This window comes from Oncorhynchus keta, chromosome 22, assembly GCF_023373465.1.
Source record: "Oncorhynchus keta strain PuntledgeMale-10-30-2019 chromosome 22, Oket_V2, whole genome shotgun sequence".
In the NCBI taxonomy this organism is placed as follows: Eukaryota; Metazoa; Chordata; class Actinopteri; order Salmoniformes; family Salmonidae; genus Oncorhynchus; species Oncorhynchus keta.
The window spans coordinates 56,000,411-56,013,995 of record NC_068442.1 but is presented as its reverse complement, the minus strand read 5'-3'; the positions used below and the strand labels follow the sequence as shown (position 1 = coordinate 56,013,995).

Below are 13,585 nucleotides of genomic sequence, written 5' to 3'. Positions count from 1 at the left end.
CATAGAGCCATGACTACATGGAACACAGAGCCACATCAGGTAACTGATGCAGCAGCAGAAAAAACGTATGGAACAGCGGGGACTGTGAAGCAACACAAATATTGGCACAAACTAACACACAATAGCATACGCACTATTCTCACACGTACCCATGGATTTAGTACTGTATATATATGGTAGTGGTGGAGTAGGGGCCTGAGGGCACACTGTCTGGGAATGTACTGTAATGTTTTTTAAATTGAATAAACTGCCTTAATGTTGTTGGACCCCAGGAAGAGTAGCTGCTGCCTTGGCAGGAACGAATGGGGGTCCATAATAAACCCCAGGAAGAGTAGCTGCTGCCTTGGCATCAACTAATGGGGATCCATAATAAACCCCAGGAAGAATAGCTGCTGCCTTGGCAGGAACTAATGGGGATCCATAATAAACCCCAGGAAGAATAGCTGCTGCCTTGGCAGGAACTAATGGGGATCCATAATAAACCCCAGGAAGAGTAGCTGCTGCCTTGGCAGGAACTAATGGGAATCCATAATAAACCACAGGAAGAGTAGCTGCTGCCTTGGCAGGAACTAATGGGAATCCATAATAAACCCCAGGAAGAGTGGCTGCTGCCTTGGCAGGAACTAATGGGGATCCATAATAAACCCCAGGAAGAGTAGCTGCTGCCTTGACAGGAACTAATGGGAGTCCCTAATAAATACAAAAGTAAAGGGTCTGAAAACGTATGTAAATGTAATATTTCAGATTTTTGCGAAATTTCCCAAAGCCCGTTTTAGCCTTGTCATTATGGGGTATTGTCTGTCGATTGATCTGGGATCTGAACACTTGGCCCAGTATGTTAGCCATAGACATTTCTATAAAAATATTTTGACAAAGTTTTAAACTTGAACGTAATATTCACAAACAAATTGTCCATCTGATTTCTTGGTATTAATGTCCAGTGCTCCCTCCCTCCTCTAGGCATGTTTACATATGACGAGTCCACCAAGCTGTTCTGGTTCAACCCACCCTCTCTGGAGAACGAGGCCCAGTTCACCCTGATAGGCATCGTCTTGGGCCTGGCCATCTACAACAACTGTATCCTGGATGTTCACTTTCCCATGGTGGTCTACAGGAAACTGATGGGGAAGAAAGGCACCTATCTGGACCTGGCAGACTCACATCCGGTACTGGAACATGCTGAACTATTTTTAAATGTCATTTTTAATCGGTCTATGTAATTAAAAAGTAGTAGTTAGACAACTACTACAAGAGCTGTGTACACATTTTTTATTAAAAACCTTGTAATTTCATAATATAGCATTATTCCTGTTAGCTATATATTAATATAGAGCTCTTAACCCTCTAGCTACGTATTAATATAGAGCTCTTAACCCTCTAGCTATGTATTAATATAGCGCTCTTAACCCTCTAGCTACCTATTAATATAGCGCTCTTAACCCTCTAGCTACCTATTAATATAGCGCTCTTAACACTCTAGCTACCTATTAATATAGCGCTCTTAACCCTCTAGCTACGTATTAATATAGCGCTCTTAACCCTCTGTTAGCTACGTATTAATATAGCGCTCTTAACCCTCTAGCTACGTATTAATATAGCGCTCTTAACCCTCTAGCTACGTATTAATATAGCGCTCTTAACCCTCTAGCTACGTATTAATATAGCGCTCTTAACCCTCTAGCTACGTATTAATATAGCGCTCTTAACCCTCTAGCTACGTATTAATATAGCGCTCTTAACCCTCTAGCTACGTATTAATATAGCGCTCTTATCCCTCTGTTAGCTACGTATTAATATAGCGCTCTTAACCCTCTAGCTATGTATTAATATAGCGCTCTTAACCCTCTGTTAGCTATGTATTAATATAGCGCTCTTAACCCTCTGTTAGCTACGTATTAATATAGCGCTCTTAACCCTCTAGCTACGTATTAGCTAACCCTCTAGCTATTAATATAGCGCTCTTAACCCTCTGTTAGCTACGTATTAATATAGCGCTCTTAACCCTCTGTTAGCTACCTATTAATATAGCGCTCTTAACCCTCTGTTAGCTACCTATTAATATAGCGCTCTTATCCCTCTGTTAGCTACCTATTAATATAGCGCTCTTAACCCTCTGTTAGCTATGTATTAATATAGCGCTCTTAACCCTCTAGCTACCTATTAATATAGCGCTCTTAACCCTCTAGCTACCTATTAATATAGCGCTCTTAACCCTCTAGCTACCTATTAATATAGCGCTCTTAACCCTCTAGCTATGTATTAATATAGCGCTCTTAACCCTCTAGCTACCTATTAATATAGCGCTCTTAACCCTCTAGCTACCTATTAATATAGCGCTCTTAACCCTCTAGCTACCTATTAATATAGCGCTCTTAACCCTCTAGCTATGTATTAATATAGCGCTCTTAACCCTCTAGCTACCTATTAATATAGCGCTCTTAACCCTCTAGCTACCTATTAATATAGCGCTCTTAACCCTCTAGCTACCTATTAATATAGCGCTCTTAACCCTCTAGCTATGTATTAATATAGCGCTCTTAACCCTCTAGCTACCTATTAATATAGCGCTCTTAACCCTCTGTTAGCTATGTATTAATATAGCGCTCTTAACCCTCTAGCTACGTATTAATATAGAGCTCTTAACCCTCTAGCTACGTATTAATATAGCGCTCTTATCCCTCTAGCTACGTATTAATATAGCGCTCTTAACCCTCTAGCTACCTATTAATATAGCGCTCTTAACCCTCTGTTAGCTACGTATTAATATAGCGCTCTTACCTCTGTTAGCTACGTATTAATATAGCGCTCTTAACCCTCTAGCTACGTATTAATATAGCGCTCTTAACCCTCTGTTAGCTACTTATTAATATAGCGCTCTTAACCCTCTGTTAGCTACCTATTAATATAGCGCTCTTAACCCTCTGTTAGCTACCTATTAATATAGCGCTCTTAACCCTCTGTTAGCTACCTATTAATATAGCGCTCTTAACCCTCTGTTAGCTACCTATTAATATAGCGCTCTTAACCCTCTAGCTACCTATTAATATAGCGCTCTTAACCCTCTAGCTACCTATTAATATAGCGCTCTTAACCCTCTAGCTACGTATTAATATAGCGCTCTTAACCCTCTAGCTACCTATTAATATAGCGCTCTTAACCCTCTGTTAGCTACGTATTAATATAGCGCTCTTAACCCTCTGTTAGCTACGTATTAATATAGCGCTCTTAACCCTCTAGCTACGTATTAATATAGCGCTCTTAACCCTCTGTTAGCTACGTATTAATATAGCGCTCTTAACCCTCTAGCTACGTATTAATATAGCGCTCTTAACCCTCTAGCTACGTATTAATATAGCGCTCTTAACCCTCTAGCTACGTATTAATATAGCGCTCTTAACCCTCTAGCTACGTATTAATATAGCGCTCTTAACCCTCTAGCTACCTATTAATATAGAGCTCTTAACCCTCTAGCTACCTATTAATATAGCGCTCTTAACCCTCTAGCTACCTATTAATATAGCGCTCTTAACCCTCTAGCTACGTATTAATATAGCGCTCTTAACCCTCTAGCTACGTATTAATATAGCGCTCTTAACCCTCTGTTAGCTACGTATTAATATAGCGCTCTTAACCCTCTGTTAGCTACGTATTAATATAGCGCTCTTAACCCTCTGTTAGCTACGTATTAATATAGCGCTCTTAACCCTCTGTTAGCTACGTGTTAATATAGCGCTCTTAACCCTCTAGCTACGTATTAATATAGCGCTCTTAACCCTCTAGCTACGTATTAATATAGCGCTCTTAACCCTCTAGCTACCTATTAATATAGCGCTCTTAACCCTCTAGCTACGTATTAATATAGCGCTCTTATCCCTCTGTTAGCTACGCATTAATAAAGCGCTCTTAACCTGTTAGCTACCTATTAATATAGCGCTCTTAACCCTCTGTTAGCTACCTATTAATATAGCGCACTTATCCCTCTGTTAGCTACCTATTAATATAGCGCTCTTAACCCTCTAGCTATGTATTAATATAGCGCTCTTAACCCTCTGTTAGCTACGTATTAATATAGCGCTCTTAACCCTCTGTTAGCTACGTGTTAATATAGCGCTCTTAACCCTCTAGCTACGTATTAATATAGCGCTCTTAACCCTCTGTTAGCTACGTATTAATATAGCGCTCTTAACCCTCTAGCTACGTATTAATATAGCGCTCTTAACCCTCTGTTAGCTACGTGTTAATATAGCGCTCTTAACCCTCTGTTAGCTACGTATTAATATAGCGCTCTTAACCCTCTAGCTACGTATTAATATAGCGCTCTTAACCCTCTAGCTATGTATTAATATAGCGCTCTTATCCCTCTGTTAGCTACGCATTAATATAGCGCTCTTAACCTGTTAGCTACGTATTAATGTAGAGCTCTTAACCCTCTAGCTACGTATTAATATAGCGCTCTTAACCCTCTAGCTATGTATTAATATAGCGCTCTTAACCCTCTAGCTACGTATTAATATAGCGCTCTTACCCTCTAGCTACGTATTAATATAGCGCTCTTATCCCTCTGTTAGCTACCTATTAATATAGCGCTCTTAACCCTCTAGCTACGTATTAATATAGCGCTCTTAACCCTCTAGCTACGTATTAATATAGCGCTCTTAACCCTCTAGCTACCTATTAATATAGCGCTCTTAACCCTCTAGCTACCTATTAATATAGCGCTCTTAACCCTCTAGCTACCTATTAATATAGCGCTCTTAACCCTCTGTTAGCTACCTATTAATATAGCGCTCTTAACCCTCTAGCTACGTATTAATATAGCGCTCTTATCCCTCTGTTAGCTACCTATTAATATAGCGCTCTTAACCCTCTAGCTACGTATTAATATAGCGCTCTTAACCCTCTAGCTACGTATTAATATAGCGCTCTTAACCCTCTAGCTACGTATTAATATAGCGCTCTTAACCCTCTAGCTACGTATTAATATAGCGCTCTTAACCCTCTAGCTACGTATTAATATAGCGCTCTTATCCCTCTGTTAGCTACTTATTAATATAGCGCTCTTAACCCTCTGTTAGCTACCTATTAATATAGCGCTCTTATAGCGCTCTTAAGCCTCTAGCTACCTATTAATATAGCGCTCTTAAGCCTCTGTTAGCTAGCTATTAATATAGCGCTCTTAACCCTCTGTTAGCTAGCTATTAATATAGCGCTCTTAACCCTCTAGCTACCTATTAATATAGCGCTCTTAACCCTCTAGCTACCTATTAATATAGCGCTCTTAACCCTCTAGCTACCTATTAATATAGCGCTCTTATCCCTCTGTTAGCTACGCATTAATAAAGCGCTCTTAACCCTCTGTTAGCTACCTATTAATATAGCGCTCTTAACCCTCTAGCTACGTATTAATATAGCGCTCTTAACCCTCTAGCTACCTATTAATATAGCGCTCTTATCCCTCTGTTAGCTACCTATTAATATAGCGCTCTTATCCCTCTGTTAGCTACGTATTAATATAGCGCTCTTATCCCTCTGTTAGCTACCTATTAATATAGCGCTCTTCACCCTCTACCTACGTATTAATATAGCGCTCTTAACCCTCTAGCTACCTATTAATATAGACATTTACATTTACATTTAAGTCATTTAGCAGACGCTCTTATCCAGAGCGACTTACAAATTGGTGCATTCACCTTATGACATCCAGTAGAGCTCTTAACCCTCTGTTAAATACGTACTGGTGGTCTCTCTCATTTATACTGACTGACAGCCTGGGGTCTCTCCCATGCCAGGTTCAGTACCAGAGTCTGAAGGAGCTGCTGGACTATGAGGGGGATGTGGAGGAGGACATGATGATCACCTTCCAGATCTCACAGACTGACCTGTTTGGAGACCCCATCACTTATGACCTGAAGGAAAACGGGGACAAGATACCTGTTAATGCGGACAATAGAAAGGTAAGATACCTTTTAGTGAGAACAATTAGAAATGTATATTTTGTTGTAGACCTGTCCAGAACGACCCATAGAGGAGTATCTAATCTATCACAGAACCAGACTGACTGAAGTATCTAGTCTATCACAGGACCACTGACTGACTGAAGTATCTAGTCTGTCACAGGACCACTGACTGACTGAAGTATCTAGTCTGTCACAGGACCACTGACTGACTGAAGTATCTAGTCTGTCACAGGACCACTGACTGACTGAAGTATCTAGTCTGTCACAGGACCACTGACTGACTGAAGTATCTAGTCTGTCATAGGACCACTGACTGACTGACTGAGGTATCTAGTCTGTCACAGGACCACTGACTGAGGTATCTAGTCTGTCACAGGACCACTGACTGACTGAGCAACACCATAGCAACACCCACTCGTAGCACACACTCCAGCAGGTATATTGCATTGGTCATCCCCAAAGCCAATACTTCCTTTGGTTGCCTTTCCTTCCAGTTCTCTGCTGCCAATGACTGGAATCAATTGCAAAAATCACTGAAGCTGGAGACTCATATCTCTCTAACTTTATTCATCAGCTGTCAGAGTAGCTTACTGATCACTGTACCTGTACACAGCCCATCTGTAATTAGCCCACCCAACTACCTCATCCCCATATTATTACTTACCCTCTTGCTCTTTTGCACTCCAGTATCTCTACTTGCACATCTTTCACTCCAGTATTAATGTTAAATTGTCATTATTCTGCCTCTATGGCCTGTTTATTGCCTTACCGCCCTACTCTTCTACATTTGCACACACTGTACATAGATTTTTATATTTTTCTTTTCTATTGTGTTACTGACTGTACGTTTGTTTATTTCATGTGTAACTCTGTTTGTCTCATTGCTTTGCTTTATCTTGGCCAGGTCACAGTTGTAAATGAGAACTTGTTCTCAACTGGCCTACCTGGTTAAATAAAGGTGTTCTCAACTGGCCTACCTGGTTAAATAAAGGTGTTCTCAACTGGCCTACCTGGTTAAATAAAGGTGTTCTCAACTAGCCTACCTGGTTAAATAAAGGTGTTCTCAACTAGCCTACCTGGTTAAATAAAGGTGTTCTCAACTAGCCTACCTGGTTAAATAAAGGTGTTCTCAACTAGCCTACCTGGTTAAATAAAGGTGTTCTCAACTAGCCTACCTGGTTAAATAAAGGTGTTCTCAACTAGCCTACCTGGTTAAATAAAGGTGTTCTCAACTAGTCTACCTGGTTAAATAAAGGTGTTCTCAACTAGCCTACCTGGTTAAATAAAGGTGTTCTCAACTAGCCTACCTGGTTAAATAAAGGTGTTCTCAACTAGCCTACCTGGTTAAATAAAGGTGTTCTCAACTGGCCTACCTGGTTAAATAAAGGTGTTCTCAACTAGCCTACCTGGTTAAATAAAGGTGTTCTCAACTAGCCTACCTGGTTAAATAAAGGTGTTCTCAACTAGCCTACCTGGTTAAATAAAGGTGTTCTCAACTAGCCTACCTGGTTAAATAAAGGTGTTCTCAACTAGCCTACCTGGTTAAATAAAGGTGTTCTCAACTAGCCTACCTGGTTAAATAAAGGTGTTCTCAACTAGCCTACCTGGTTAAATCATAAAAATAAAAGAAAAATGTAAGCACTGAGTGAAGTATTTAGTCTGTCACAGGACCACTGACTGACTGAGGTATCTAGTCTATCACAGGACCACTGACTGACTGAGGTATCTAGTCTATCACAGGACCACTGACTGACTGAGGTATCTAGTCTGTCACAGGACCACTGACTGACTGAGGTATCTAGTCTGTCACAGGACCACTGACTGACTGAGGTATCTAGTCTGTCACAGGACCACTGACTGACTGAGGTATCTAGTCTGTCACAGGACCACTGACTGACTGAGGTATCTAGTCTGTCACAGGACCACTGACTGACTGAGGTATCTAGTCTATCACAGGACCACTGACTGACTGAGGTATCTAGTCTATCACAGGACCACTGACTGACTGAGGTATCTAGTCTGTCACAGGACCACTGACTGACTGAGGTATCTAGTCTGTCACAGGACCACTGACTGACTGAGGTATCTAGTCTGTCACAGGACCACTGACTGACTGAGGTATCTAGTCTGTCACAGGACCACTGACTGACTGAGGTATCTAGTCTGTCACTGGACCACTGAAGTATGAAATAAGTTGATACAGTGGAAGGGAATGATGCCATTTCATTTTGACTGGTCCTATCTGTGTTTCTGTGATCTCCAGGAGTTCGTCTCTCTGTATAGCGATTACCTACTTAATAAGAGTGTGGAGCGCCAGTTCAAAGCCTTCAGGAGGGGCTTCCAGATGGTCACCAACGAGTCGCCTCTCAAGTGTTTATTTAGACCTGAGGAAGTGGAGCTACTGATCTGTGGAAGCAGGGTAAGGAAACTCATCTGAGGTCCTTTCTCAATGATTTTTTTCTTTGTTTACTCGCTTCCTCTCTCCTCATTTCCTTCTCTAAATGATTTGGGGGAGATGGTCACAGGAATGTGAGACTTTATGGAGGCAATGATGCAAGGTATCACGGAAAGCCCAATTGAGCTTGAGCTATAGAAAATACTTTTGTTGTCATAGTTGGGGTCACTGCTTCATGTTTTCTACACCACCTGATCTAATGCAGCCTGGTGTGTGTGTGTGTGTGTGTGTGTTGTGTGTGTGTGTGTGTGTGGATATAGTTCACAGTGGGAACATTTCTTTTTTTTGCTGAGTTCATAGATATATATATGAACTCAGCAAAAAAAGAAATGTCCTCACTGTGAACTGTGTTTATTTTCAGCAAACTTAACATGTGTAAATATTTGTATATGTACCCGTCTCTTGTATTCTAACTCCTTCTACGCCATCTGATGTTCCCGTCTCTTGTTCCCGTCACTGTATTCTAACTTTTCTACGCCCCCTGATGTATCTCTTGTATTCTAACTCCTTCTGCCCCTGATGTACCCGTGTCTTGTATTCTAACTCCTTCCACGCCCCCTGATGTACCCGTCTCTTGTATTCTAACTCCTTCTACGCCCCTGATGTACCCGTCTCTTGTATTCTAACTTCTTCTACGCCCCTGATGTACCCGTCTCTTGTATTCTAACTCCTTCCACGCCCCTGATGTACCCGTCTCTTGTATTCTAACTCCTTCTACGCCCCCTGATGTACCCGTCTCTTGTATTCTAACTCCTTTGCCCCTGATGTACCCGTCTCTTGTATTCTAACTCCTTCTACGCCCCCTGATGTACCCGTCTCTTGTATTCTAACTCCTTCTACGCCCCCTGATGTACCCGTCTCTTGTATTCTAACTCCTTCTACGCCCCCTGATGTACCCGTCTCTTGTATTCTAACTCCTTCTACGCCCCCTGATGTACCCGTCTCTTGTATTCTAACTCCTTCCACGCCCCCTGATGTACCCGTCTCTTGTATTCTAACTCCTTCCACGCCCCCTGATGTACCCGTCTCTTGTATTCTAACTCTTCAGAATTTAGACTTTCACGCACTTGAAGAAACAACAGAGTATGACGGAGGCTACAACAAAGACTGTCGCATTATCAAGTAAAAAAACATGTAATTTCTCTCCAGAATTACATAGAATGTTAAAATGTTGACGTAGATGTTTTAGTCCAATACATAAATCTATTTTAAAATGTTTCTTAAAATAACTTGTCTTTGAACATGTATTTTATTAGACCACCCCATTACACTCCTGCTCATTCTGATGCTGCTGTAGTAATTGTTATTATATATATAATGTTTTATAAAATGCTGTTCTTTATTTCTCACTCATAGAGACTTCTGGGAGACGGTGCATTCGTTTGGTGAGGAGGATAAGAGACTGTTCCTCCAGTTTACTACGGGGACTGACAGAGCACCCGTAGGAGGCCTGGGCAAGTTAAAGATGATCATCGCCAAGAACGGCCCCGACACAGACAGGTGAGACCAGGCCTCGGGTCCCAAATGGCATAAAAAAAAAATAATTAAAAAAAAATATGCCATTTAGCAGACGCTTTTATCCAAAGCGACTTACAGTCATGTGTGCATACATTCTACGTATGGGTGGTCCCGGGAATCGAACCCACTACCCTGGCGTTACAAGCGCCATGCTCTACCAACTGAGCTACAGAAGGACAGCATCCTGTTCCCTACGTAGTGCACTATGTTCCCTACGTAGTGCACTACTACTGGATAACTTATTTGTATTGCTTTTAATCTTTTTAAATGAATTTATCTTATTAACACTTTGTTCTAGCTAGCTATTTGTGTAGGTAGCTATCAAGTAAACTCAATGATAATTTGGACTGCCATTTGGACCAGAGACCTGTTTCAAGGGTGACTCTCAGATAGATCCTCCCAGATCAATAATCTCTCTCTCCTCTCTCTGTCTCGTCAGGTTACCTACTTCTCACACGTGTTTTAATGCCTTGCTGCTCCCTGAATACGACACAAAGGAGAAGCTGAAGGAGAGACTTCTCAAAGCCGTCACTTATGCCAAAGGATTTGGAATGCTGTGAAACAAAACAACTACTCTGAACATAAAACATAAAGTTAAATGGTTTAAATGTGTTAATGGATAAGGAAGGAGTTCTACCATACAATGAGACATGAGTTCAAATTAAAAAGTGGCAGCGTAGCCTAGTGGTTAGAGCGTTGGACTAGTAACCGGAAGGTTGCGAGTTCAAACCCCCGAGCTGACAAGGTACAAATCTGTCGTTCTGCCCCTGAACAGGCAGTTAACCCACTGTTCCCAGGCCGTCATTGAAAATAAGAATTTGTTCTTAACTGACTTGCCTGGTTAAATAAAGGTAAAACAAATAAATAAATAGTGTGTGCCAAGATATCAATTAGACAGACGCTTTGATCTACCCCCCCTCAGATCTCTTTAATGTAGAACCTAATTTGTAGCTTTTTCAAATAGTTTAAATCAGTCAGAATGCTTAGTGAAGCTCGGTTCTTCTACATGTGTTTATTAAAGATGGTTGCCGTGTAAAAACATCCAGTCTGAAGCAGGTTATCATTGTCTCTGATTGTTGTGAAAGTGCACTTAACTGAACTTTCAGAATGTTAGTGCTGTGTGTTAGTGAATGGTATGTTAGTGAATGGTATGTACAGGACTGTGTGTTAGTGAATGGTATGTTAGTGAATGGTATGTACAGGACTGTGTGTTAGTGAATGGTATGTACAGGACTGTGTGTTAGTGAATGGTATGTTAGTGAATGGTATGTACAGGACTGTATGTTAGTGAATGGTATGTACAGGACTGTATGTTAGTGAATGGTATGTACAGGACTGTATGTTAGTGAATGGTATGTACAGGACTGTATGTTAGTGAATGGTATGTACAGGACTGTATGTTAGTGAATGGTATGTTAGTGAATGGTATGTACAGGACTGTATGTTAGTGAATGGTATGTACAGGACTGTATGTTAGTGAATGGTATGTACAGGACTGTATGTTAGTGAATGGTATGTACAGGACTGTATGTTAGTGAATGGTATGTACAGGACTGTATGTTAGTGAATGGTATGTACAGGACTGTATGTTAGTGAATGGTATGTACAGGACTGTATGTTAGTGAATGGTATGTACAGGACTGTGTGTTAGTGAATGGTATGTACAGGACTGTGTGTTAGTGAATGGTATGTACAGGACTGTGTGTTAGTGAATGGTATGTACAGGACTGTGTGTTAGTGAATGGTATGTACAGGACTGTATGTTAGTGAATGGTATGTACAGGACTGTATGTTAGTGAATGGTATGTACAGGACTGTATGTTAGTGAATGGTATGTACAGGACTGTATGTTAGTGAATGGTATGTACAGGACTGTATGTTAGTGAATGGTATGTACAGGACTGTATGTTAGTGAATGGTATGTTAGTGAATGGTATGTTAGTGAATGGTATGTTAGTGAATGGTATGTTAGTGAATGGAATGTACAGGACTGTATGTTAGTGAATGGTATGTTAGTGAATGGTATGTACAGGACTGTATGTTAGTGAATGGTATGTACAGGACTGTGTGTTAGTGAATGGTATGTTAGTGAATGGTATGTACAGGACTGTATGTTAGTGAATGGTATGTACAGGACTGTATGTTAGTGAATGGTATGTTAGTGAATGGTATGTACAGGACTGTATGTTAGTGAATGGTATGTACAGGACTGTATGTTAGTGAATGGTATGTACAGGACTGTATGTTAGTGAATGGTATGTACAGGACTGTATGTTAGTGAATGGTATGTACAGGACTGTATGTTAGTGAATGGTATGTACAGGACTGTATGTTAGTGAATGGTATGTACAGGACTGTGTGTTAGTGAATGGTATGTACAGGACTGTATGTTAGTGAATGGTATGTACAGGACTGTATGTTAGTGAATGGTATGTACAGGACTGTATGTTAGTGAATGGTATGTACAGGACTGTATGTTAGTGAATGGTATGTACAGGACTGTATGTTAGTGAATGGTATGTACAGGACTGTATGTTAGTGAATGGTATGTACAGGACTGTGTGTTAGTGAATGGTATGTACAGGACTGTATGTTAGTGAATGGTATGTACAGGACTGTATGTTAGTGAATGGTATGTACAGGACTGTATGTTAGTGAATGGTATGTACAGGACTGTATGTTAGTGAATGGTATGTACAGGACTGTATGTTAGTGAATGGTATGTTAGTGAATGGTATGTACAGGACTGTATGTTAGTGAATGGTATGTACAGGACTGTATGTTAGTGAATGGTATGTTAGTGAATGGTATGTACAGGACTGTATGTTAGTGAATGGTATGTACAGGACTGTATGTTAGTGAATGGTATGTACAGGACTGTATGTTAGTGAATGGTATGTACAGGACTGTATGTTAGTGAATGGTATGTACAGGACTGTATGTTAGTGAATGGTATGTACAGGACTGTATGTTAGTGAATGGTATGTACAGGACTGTATGTAAGGGAACACCCCCCTGAAATGGACAAAAATGAATGGGAACATATTGGCACCGTACGAAACATACACACAATGTCCAATACCATTCAATTGGATGTGGTTTCATTCAAAGTTGATTGCAAATGCCATGTGTAACACTGCAAAAATCCAATAGATGGTGAGACATTGGCGCCACTGTAATTTTTCATATTGCAAATGTAACACCCCCTTAAAGTGCTTTCTGGACCGTTTTTTGAAATTGTTTCGATTTTTTTTGTCAATTACATGTTTGTATAAGAACTGTATGAACATACTTTTGTCATATTTGATTATAATTTTAAAAAATGTTACTTGTCCATAAGGCACATGTTTTGTCCATTTGCAATATGATTTCATCGGAAATCAAGTCACTTTTTTTTTTGCCAAATGCCATAAGAAATGTCCAAATGCAATATGGAAGATTTGAAAGTGCCAAATCAGGAAGTTATGTCCATTTGCCGTGTACGATCAATGGAAGTCGGTTTACAAACCCAAAAGTCGGTGAACCATGTCCAAAAGGCATTTATACTGCCAAAATGATCTATAGCACTATATTAAGCCATGAATCAACAAGTGGGACTGTTGTTTTTTAACCATTTTTAAGAAAATGTCCAAAATGACAAGGGGCTGGATGGGCA

At 40.5% G+C, this 13,585-nt stretch overlaps 1 protein-coding gene across 1 annotated transcript in view; it reads left to right on the top strand.

Annotated features, from left to right (window-relative positions):
- Positions 1-13,159, top strand: part of LOC118372786 (ubiquitin-protein ligase E3A-like) — a 42,156-nt gene extending 28,997 nt beyond the window's left edge. The window contains exons 10-15 of the mRNA XM_052475819.1: positions 961-1,166; positions 5,790-5,954; positions 8,221-8,376; positions 9,461-9,534; positions 9,769-9,912; positions 10,370-13,159. Coding sequence (XP_052331779.1) covers positions 961-1,166; positions 5,790-5,954; positions 8,221-8,376; positions 9,461-9,534; positions 9,769-9,912; positions 10,370-10,490 — 866 coding nt within the window. The 3' untranslated portion in view covers positions 10,491-13,159. The remainder of the gene's footprint in view (positions 1-960; positions 1,167-5,789; positions 5,955-8,220; positions 8,377-9,460; positions 9,535-9,768; positions 9,913-10,369) is intronic.
- Positions 13,160-13,585: the final 426 nt, after the last annotated feature.